At 40.8% G+C, this 10,654-nt stretch overlaps 1 protein-coding gene across 8 annotated transcripts in view; it reads right to left on the minus strand.

The window, feature by feature from the left end:
- Positions 1 to 10,016, minus strand: part of neo1a (neogenin 1a) — a 152,997-nt gene extending 142,981 nt beyond the window's left edge. For all 8 annotated transcript variants that reach the window (XM_041935118.1, XM_041935142.1, XM_041935100.1 and 5 more), the window contains exon 1: positions 9,511 to 10,016. In XM_041935118.1, coding sequence (XP_041791052.1) covers positions 9,511 to 9,601 — 91 coding nt within the window. In that variant the 5' untranslated portion in view covers positions 9,602 to 10,016. The remainder of the gene's footprint in view (positions 1 to 9,510) is intronic.
- Positions 10,017 to 10,654: the final 638 nt, after the last annotated feature.

Genomic DNA, 10,654 nt, shown 5'->3' on the forward strand with positions numbered 1-10,654 from the left:
TGTGTCGTCCCAGATGCTGCTCTCAGGTTCTGTATGGCTTCATCCAACAGCGACTGAAACCCTGTTGTACTCTATGTGGGGTTAGAGTCATTTTGGAATGTTGTAGTCATCCCAAGAATGTCATCAAGTGTGCACTTCAGAGAAATGCTCTTGAGTCATAATGTCATGATGTGAAAACTGTGCAATTCTGTATTGTGTAAGCCTGTCAGTAATATAACATGCTTCTCAGAATCTTTCCTTCGAAATCACAGTCAAAACTTGTCTTCATCAGACTCCATAAAACAGACACAATCAGAGATTATTACCTTCCGAAAAGGTCAAGGCCTAGAATCTGCATTAGAAAAGGGACGTTCATAACTTAGAAAAAGGAGTGGGGTCTTATTTTATTACTATAATTACAGTTGCTGGCTGAATATGAAGTATAGTTCTTGAGTCAAAAACTAGGACCACTTAAAAGACAATCCGGTTCACAACAGCTCAGTCATTTTAACCATTCGAATGTATGTCTTGGTGTATATAAATCAAAAGCAATGAAAACCCATCCAGATGCTCCTGTTTTCTAATGTTGTAATAAAAAAAGAAGCCCCAATAACCTCACTTAAGGCTTGACATTTTCAACAATAGTAAAATCTATTCAACACAGTTGTACTGTAAATCAAATTTAAAGGCACAATTAGCATTTGCTACAGCCAAGCTCAGGCTTATTTTGTGTTAGAGCTGTGTAACATTTATAAAAAAAGGAGAAAAGCCATCTTTCAAGTAAGTGCTGCTGAGGGACACATTTGTTCAACAGTGAAGGGCTAAGAAAGCAGAATCAAAAGAGACGGCCAATTCCATTGCATCATGGCAGTGTATTAAAAAGGCTTAAAGCAGTAATTTCACCATTTCTCCTGCCTCTCTTGACCTCTGTTAGCTTTAGATGAGCTCAGAGTTGAGGAGGAACTGGCTCCAATAATATGCTAAGAGTCACTGCCGTCAGTGGAGCACCATGCCAAAAGGGAGCTCCCAACGGCACAAAGGAGCCTCTATCTAATGCTGAACTTTTCAAAGAATCGTTTCAGCTTGGTTTTAGCGGCAGAAACGTCAGTTAATACCAGGAGAATTTTCCAGGGGTCACCATAGCAGCAGGTGAAATTAAAATAAAACCTGGGAGGTTGACTGGAGAGGCTCCAAGATGAACTGAGACTCTAGCTGATATATACATGACTAGCACAGAGCCTACAGTGGTCTTAACTGTAAACCCTAAATTGTTTTAACTTAATGTCTCAGACTCAACAATCCAGAACACTGCTGTGCTTTGCATGCTGAGACACTGCCATGGAAAAGTACTGTGTAGGACAAAAAAATAACACCTTCTTCTATTCTCGCTGAGGCCTAAACACACTACGCCTACTGTGCTTAAAACTTAAGTGGTTTCTATGGATTTCCACTACAGAAACAGGATAAATCAGCTCTTGGCTTGTAAAACAGACCAAGAAAATTATGGAGAAAATACAGCAACTTCAAACAGAATTCTTCTGGCAACTCTCACCAACGTTGCAGCAGATCATTATCTATTGAAAAGACACCATAATTAGAAATCTTGGTAGGAGCACTGGTATTGAATTGGGTTATGTGTGGCATCTAAAAAAGCAAACAGTTGTGAAAAAATCTTAACAGGGCTTGCCAGTGCACGTCAATATTTTCCAGCTGGAAACATTAGGTTTTAATTCATGTGAACCTTTTAAAATCTTTTCCTAAGCACATTTTTAGAAATCAAAGTTCTTTGGCAAACCCAAACCACTTCCAACCTCTTTGCAATTCACAACCTTGTGCAAAGCTGTAATTTTGTTCTAAACTGAGGAAAGACCTTCACAATAAAAAATTTGGCTATAATCATATAAGTATGGCAATCAACACATGTCTACCCACCTTTTTGTTTCAGAAAATACGTGTACACCACATAATACTGAATCAATGACAACAAGGTTGCTAGCCGCTATAGAGAATAAACTCAGGGCTAAATGGTCTAATTTCTCTCCATCCTCTCACTCTGAAAGTAGGTAAACACTTTTTTCAGCTGAAGAGTGAGTTCAAGTCGGGAAACTCTCTGAACCTCGTAGATAAAACAGCTGTTTCAGCCCAGATGGGTGGCATACGCCTATACAAATACCCACCCAAACATACACACATATCCCACCATGTCTACTGCTGCCAAGAGACACAGGCCAGGCACAAGATGATGGCAGCCAGCTCGATTGAGCAGTGCTCACAATCCTCTCTCTGTGACTTGACTGCCCCCACACCCCTTCAGCACATGAAAAGTTTCTTTGACTGAAGGAAGGCTGAGAGGCTCTATGTGTACAAGGGTGATTGATACTTTATGAGTGTGTATATAAGATCTCTTCCACACACACATCCTGGTAAACCTAGCACCAGTAATATGACAAGTATTGTGAACATTACAATGTTTGGGGTCAGAAAGAACAAAGTTAATTTGGAGAATGAAATAGATCAGCACCAATCGGAATTGGTATTGTCAGAGCACAGAGGCCCAAAGGATCCATGAAAATAATTCTGGGCTGGCAGTACAAGCATTTGTACTATCTATCCTGGTCGATTACAATGAACCAAAAAACTATTATATTGGAAAAGCTGCATTGATTGCTATTTGCCTGCATTCTCTTTGAAGCATGAGCTACTTAACATCTGCACTACACCATGATCTACATCATTGAGAAGACTTTCAGGGTTAAATCATTACACACTTGCCGTCCTCCAAAAAGACGGCAGAGAATATATTCATGTCTGAGAGCTGCAGGATGTTGGAACTCCAGCAGGTACGGTGCGACCAAATGAAGGTTATGAAGCAGTCATTCAAGAAGAATATGAGTCTCTTTTAATTTACGACATGTGGTTGCTGCCAGGAATGAAACCTCACAATAATTTTAAATACAAATTATGTTAATAATGTTTAAGGTTCCATAAGAATAACAACTGATTGGGAAAACAGTAATCCAATCTAAAAGAACTGCAAAATGTCAACTAACATTTTAGTCTGTTCATCGTGTAACTTACATTCATGGAATAAGGCTTGAGCTGCATATCTGTTATTCTTAAGTACTCCTACTTTGTTATTACACACTTTTTTTTTTACTGGTTTTCATGTTTTTATTTCCCTTCTAAAGTATAAAAATTTTCTTGTAATGACTGGTTTGGTCTGTTAGGTTTATGTAACTGTTATGTGATAGCATTGTAAGATAATGCCTCAGTAGAAACTCTCTTTGTCAATACTGAAACATCACAGAAGAGATTCCACACAATTTTTCACTCCATCAACAGAAAATGCTGAATAGCTGCTTTTAAATATCAAGATCTGATGCAAGAGATTTTAACTAACTGCAACAGCTCCAACTTTTCATTTTTGGTTTTGGACATTGAATGGAATCTTTTGGTAAAAAAAAAATAAAAAATAAGGCCACCCTTATCTTTCAACTGCTTAGTAATTACTGAAATGTCATACACAATGACTTAGAAACGTAAGAAACAAAAAATACAGGACTTACAAATTCAAAAAGCTCAAGAGATCTTATTTCAATCGGTAGTGTCTGTAATATGCCCCCCAGGGCTGTAAAAACAGGTCTGAGTATAACAGTCTTGCACTCATTAGTCCAGGCTCATCTGACAAGCACAGCTTGCATGTGTCATAATCCTATGCAGCTGCCACTACCGACAGGAGACACCACGACAGGAGCTCGGCAGAACCAAAATAGCGAAAGTTTGAGGACATTTTTCGGGGAAAAAAGTCCTCACTGTCCTGCTGAGGTTAGGTGGTAAAAAGATTCCTTTGGAATAGCCACAAAGCCCATTCTTTCAAGGTTTTTGTAGACAAGGGGAAAATATTTCTTTGCTTGCAGTACACTACTTAAATCTAACAACAAAACCTACAGTGCCATTTGCTGCTGTCATGCTTTAGTTATAAAGACATGTACTGAAAGAGGGTAGCTTGGCTGCTGTTTTTCTGTATGCAGGGAAAGACTGGACAATGCCATGCTGTCCCGAACAACATGACCAACTGCAGACTAGCAGAACATAAATATGCTGGAAGACTACTTGCTATTCATACAACCTTCACTTTCAAGTCTTTTTAGCCATTTTGTGTGATGCTCGGGTAAAGCTTCAGTGGTGCTAGTATCTGCATGTCAGGATGATCAGTTATTTTTGTTGATTTAATATAAACCATTCAAGTGCAGTGGCCAGCCTACTGCAGTATTCTACATACGATGTGTCAAACACCCCATGGTGTAAAGAAGTGTGTATAGAAATGGTGTAGTCAAAGGGTATATATAATATAGACTATAGAATGGACAGTATATGTACAAATCAAACCAATTAATTGTCCAAAGACATGCACCAACACACAACTTGTGTTTGTGTCTGTGCAACTCACTGCAGTGAGGCTTGAGGAGCAGAGCGTGACCAGTTCAGTCCTCCACAGAATGACAGAAGTCGCCTTATAGCTGAAGTGCATAGTAGCATAATGACAGAGATGATAAACTACACTGTTATTGACAAGTAGTTTCCGTCTCTTCTTTGTATGCTTTGCTCGCACTGGTGCTATGTGCGTTAGCTCCATGGAAACTGACAAGACTCTGGTCTCCAAGAGGTCATTATGGCTGAGCATCATTCAATCACAGCAGAACAGGGAAGCCTGTAGAACAGCACCACAGAATTTTTTGCATTTTTTCTAAAGGAACAGTGGAAATCAGTGAGGCAAACATATTACCAGCTATGTCTCTGGAAAAAGATACAAATTTTCTTGATGTAGTGTCCCTCGGGTTACTTTTAAGTCTCAAAGGAGTCATCACACTGGGCAGTGTGGACAGCTTTACGGCCTTTTGACGCTATTCCACTTTTTTCAAACTCCCAGCAAGTTTTTTTTTTTTTACAGCTTTTTTTGTTTTGACATGAAAGAGCCAGCAGACACAAAGACATAGAGCAGCCGAATTGGAAAGGTGCTGCGTCTGACATTGTTTTAGTCACAGCAGGAACACCTTGATGTAAGTTGCTTTTGTGAACCAACCAATCATAACACAGAACAGGCTGGCTTTCAAAGTACAGAGAAAACAGGTAGTTCTGGACAACATCTATACCCCCTTTGCACCACATTAAATGAAAGGGTTTTCCCATTCCCAAGGAGCAGGGTTTCCCCGAGGAAAATTATTAGTGGAAGTGTTAAAAAAGCCTTTTTTCTCTAAGAGCACACACAAAATGTCCTGATGGAATTGGTGGACCAGAAACCGCGCTATAAATGTGGGGCCTATTAACCCTAAAATAGTGTAGCTGGTAGCTTAAAGGGGTTTTGTTTGAGGGGCAGAGTTTGCCTCACACACTTCTTGAATAAAGAAAAAACTTCAACATCCTGTTTTTACGCCAACATTGTGACGTTGTCTATGTTGATTAATTGCTGTAATTACCTACTGTAATTAATTATTGCAAAGTGAATGTGCAGTCTGCAAACCTGATTGATAAATTACTGTCATCTGATGAGCTCAGTCTAACAGATTTGTTCGCCGTCATTTCTTCCCATCATTCCCGCCTACTGACAGCTGCTACCTGTAATGTGAATATCACTTGTGTTTTCTGTACTGCAGCTTACTGAATACCTAGGCCTTTTGAAAAAAGTGCAAAAAGGATTGGTGGAATGCTAAAAAATGAAATGAAAAATTGCACCAGAATAGAAAAATTCACCATACTCCACCTGTGCTGACACCCACAATGACAAGAGAGCAAAAAGAAAGGACACTTTTAAGAACATACGTAACATACATATGAGGCTGGGCAAATGTTTGAAATAAATTTCACAATATCAATATTTTTCCAACATCAGCATGTATGAAATATAGTAAATGTAATGCAAAAATCACACCAAATAAACTGATTGATTTAGTGGTATTTCAAGGCCACTGAATGTGCACCAGAACCAGAGCAGCAGGAGAGACTGCTACACGGCTGTAGCAGAGAGACTGAAAAGGCAGACTTAAGAAATGTTTCTCTGCACCACACCGCTAGAAGCAGCTCTGATAGAGGCAATTTCATCTGAGCAGGGGGTCAGCAGAAGCCACAGACTTGTCCCTGATCCCATCTGGGTCTTAGACCATGACCCTTGGCTTCTCTCCACTGGAAACAGGCCCACCTTCACAGCCCTGTCTATGCGTCAAATACACGGGGATAGTTTTAAATGCGCTGAAAAGCAATCAGTGAACATAACTAAAAATACTGGATTCAATTTTTTTAATTTATAGAATTCTTGCAGCTTCAATCTGGTGGATTAAACATCATTAAACATCATCTGATTCATGGAAGTCTGATATTGTGAGAAATGGGCCCAAACCGTGTGAGTTTTCAATGCACGCATTATTTCCATGGTGCAAAAGATAAGAACTTGCTATAGTGTAACTCCACTGTGTCTACATAAATCCTCCAGTTCAACAATGTAGGCACTGTTTTGAATATCAGCAATATATAAGCAAATTAACAAACTGGAGAGCCTTGTTAGACGAAGTAACAGCAAATCGTCCTATTGGTTTCCCACAATAGCCCACCGAAAGCTAAAAGCTGAAAGCAGGTGATTACACAACCCCCAAAAAGATGCAACAGCAGATGTCATGGCAGTTATTCAGAGGATATTGATCCACCTTTCCCCCTGCCAATTACGTGTGACAAACTGCTTTGACAGGTAGGGCAAATTATTTCAATAATTGCTGTCGTTTTAACCCCCCACAAAGCTTGGACAAGCAGATTTAGCTGTTAAAAAGGCAAATACGAAGAAGGTACAAACAAGCTGTTATTTTCAAATGTGATCACAAACTAGTCATTTCGCTACGCCACCTCTTACATGAGAACAGTGTAGAAACAAACTGAGCCTCCACATCAGTGGCCATAGCAGATTAGTAGCGTTTCCTACTGGGGGTGGTTTTCACTTGTGAAGCAGATGAATCAAACACTTGGCCAAGTGTGCAATTATCCGTCTCTTGGTGGATGAAGGTCATTAGGACTTTATGAGCGATTGGAGCCCAAAATAAATGATCAGTAGAGCAGACTCTACATGACAGAGACAGCAGGTGACTCTGCATGACATCCCCTCTCAACTCATCACAAGATGATGTGGACATGTGGAAAGCTATTTTGATCTGAAGATGAGGTTGTAAAACTAATTTGTGTAACTAGCTCGCACAGAAGCCTTTTACTACACCTTGCATACAGATTACAAACGAGGGGGATCACAGAATTATTCTTGAAATTCAGGATGAGTAAAGTCCAACTTTAAGTCTTACTACTTCTTTTCCCCACAAACGGGGATGTCGGACCACCAAGGCTTTCCAAACACAACAACACAAAGGTGGTAAATTATGTTCTCAGCAGCAGAGCCCACAGAGAGGACCTTAAACGTGGCAAAGAAAACGACAGTTGTTTATAAAGTCTGGGCAATATTGCATCTGAGGTGGTCTGAGAGGATAAAACCCTGGTCAGTGGTCTGAAAGAGCAGAGAGGGTTGCCAAATGTTTACATTTCAGCAAGTTATTTGCAATGTCCACTGGGACACAATCAGCACACAATTCCCTCCCAGCAGGATTACAGAGATAAGATAGAGCCTAAATGGATTTTACACCCCTCTAACAGGGACTTGTTTACAAAAGCCAAACTTTTTAAGGCATTTTTTAAAGTTCTAGCAACTTGTAAGAGCTACAAAGGATAAAGTGGGAAAAAATGGCATCAGTTGGCCTGAACTTTCACAGGTTATTTAAAAGTAAAACAAAATGTGAGGCTATCTATTATGCCTGTCCCCATACCAAATGGGACAGACTGAAACTCTTTAAGTCAGGGCTGCAACTCTGCCAACTTTGATAAAGATAAGTTCTTGCCACAGTCAAGACCTCAAAGAAATGTGTTTTGAATAAACAGATATTTTCAGAGAAGGGGACCCCACAATTAGTAATTTGAGACTCTCTCTGCGTGTGGGTCTCAGTCCAATTCTCTGGAATCAATCAAAGCTCCCAAAGGAACTCCATGGTCCCCTTAATCTCCTGGTTTTATTACTTTCCAGACAGTCTGCCTGTTTCACCCTACCCCCATCTCTCTCTTTTGTACTGATCTCCAGCAAAGCCAAGGAGGGGCTTTTTTTCTCTCTCTCTCTCTCTCTCTCTCCCTCTCCCTCTCTATCTCCCCTTCCACCACTGCAGAGCGCTTTTCATGCAGGAGAGGGTCTTTCATCAGGCTCCACACGCAAGAGAGCCAAACAGCTAGCTCAGGCCTGTCACTCCAAGGCCCGTCTTCTTTGCACATTCATTCTTTTTAAAATGAACAACGAAATTTCAAAGACGTATGGACTGCCTTTTTTGACACAAACACACACATTCACACAACTATTTTGCATATCACGAGAATGAAGGAAAAGAAACTGGGCCATGTTGCACAAGAATCAGTTACATTCACAATTTTCCAGACCACATGCTGCTGTGTTTGATAGCGTCTAAGAGCTTAAATGATAAAGATATGACTCTGTCACGATTGGGTGTGTGATAAGAACCAAAGCTGTGCACTCCAATGACTGCTGAAAAGACTTCTTTTTTTCCCCCTCATGGCTCTCCAATTTATCTTAGGCTCTCACGCGTTGGAGTGCTTATAACAGACTGTGGTGGGTTATACTGAGAGGTACAGACTCTAATCAATACCCCTAATATCAAGACATCACCTCTAATATCAGTGGAATTTCTCACTACAGAGCACCACCAGTTGGAATAAGACAGTCTGAACTGCACACTGCAGTGCAGTGCCCTCACTTCAAAACAATTAACAGAAGCAAATGAATTGGGTTCTGTTTATCCATCAGCTAAACATGTATTGACGCCAAGGTAATGAGGTGTCTGCTGGACTGATGATGCTAGCTTATTACCTGACAGTGAACACTAATGACTCTGAACAGTGTATTCTTTTTGATCCACATTCCTGCCATCGTTTGCATTTCCATGACCACGGAGCTAGTCAAGCACAAATAGATGGAGGGTATCAATTCAACAAACGTGTATTATTTAGCCTTTCAGATCCAAATCACACAGTCCAAAGGCATGCCCGTGAAACAACTATACCGCATGTCTATGAATCGTTTGAGAGACAAACAGAGAAACCTATCAGCAGTTCTGCCTCAACACCCTCAATGCAGACAAAAGGACGGAGTGGAAAAGCGTGTTGCTTTACTGCTTGAAACAGGGCTGGTCTGGGAGTAAATAGTGTGCCCGCTATGAAAAAGTAGCCCACTTTTAAAGTTGTCTAAATGGTGAGAGAGTATGTGACCTAAACACAGCAGAATTAGCTTCCTAGCTCCTTGTCTGGTTTTCAGAGCCAACAGCTTGCATTCCGCTTTTCTTTTTTTCACCCAACTCGTGATAGAATTAAGGTAAGTTTCTTGAATCGAGGTGTGAAGAAGCAGACTTACAGCAGAGCAAATAGCAGTGTAGTACAGGCATTTACCTTTGTCGACATGCTTTGCCACGGTGGTCTCCGTGTAGAGAAAGGTGAGACAGAGGAGAGAGAGGAGCGACAGAGCTCCCCGCTCGGCCATCACTTTTCACAAATAAATCTTTGCAGGCTTCAGGAACTCCGGGGAAGCTTTTAAAAAAGAAATCCTTAAAATCCCCGGCCACCTCCTATAAATGCACACGGAAAAAAAACGTTCAAAGTCCTAACATGTGCAGAAACATCGGGAGCCAGGTACTTTTAAAACTGGCCGGATGAAACATGTAGCTGGAAAAAGAGCCGCAGGTTAGAGAGACTGTTTTCTCAACTTGGTCGAGGCAGAGGTCGGAGAAAAAACACAGAAATCAATCCATTGCCACGGAGGCGCAGTGCAAGGACAAAAAGATTTACGGGCGACTGAGCAACACGAGCAGACTTTACTACTCCGGTATCTGTCAAGCGCGTAAAACACTAGAAAGAGCTCAGTTTGAGAAACGATAAGGTCCGAGCAGAAGGAGAAATCTCCGCCGCGGCCAGCTCACTGCTCACGGACGGGACGTAAGAGAGCAGCGTGTTGAAGGGCTGGATCTCCACCGGCTCCCCGGAAAACAGGGTGTGGAGTCACACGGAAGTTTGGATCCTGGCTGCCTGTGTGCTCAGGCAAAAACTAAAATATGGTGTGGCATTTCAGTCCGAAGACAGCAGCTCGTCTTGACACCACAGGTCTGCTGGTGTGCAAAAATTATGCGCAAATTCTACACAATATACAGCATTAATAACAACGTCATATGAACTACGAACAAAACAGACGTTGCACATTTCCAGAAGATTTTTGCCTAAAAAAAACTAAATTAACTACACCATGAATTTATACTAATATTAAGTATAGAATAGATGCATAACCCACATGCAGTCTGCGGCTCACTAGTTCACGTCTCTCCCAAAATCCTAATTTTTATGTTTGAAAAGTTTGGTGATTAGCTAACAGGAGCTAGCTAACGTTCAAGTTACAAAGCCAACGCTAAGAAGCCAAGCTTTCTGAAACACAAATAGAAGCCAAACTGAAGAAACTGAAACGTAGTTTCGAAACACTTAATCATCATTGGACAACATTGAAAGTTTCTCACAATACTTTTCTATCTGACTCAAAGGGCAATTA

This window comes from Chelmon rostratus, chromosome 1, assembly GCF_017976325.1.
Source record: "Chelmon rostratus isolate fCheRos1 chromosome 1, fCheRos1.pri, whole genome shotgun sequence".
Classification (NCBI taxonomy): domain Eukaryota; kingdom Metazoa; phylum Chordata; class Actinopteri; order Chaetodontiformes; family Chaetodontidae; genus Chelmon; species Chelmon rostratus.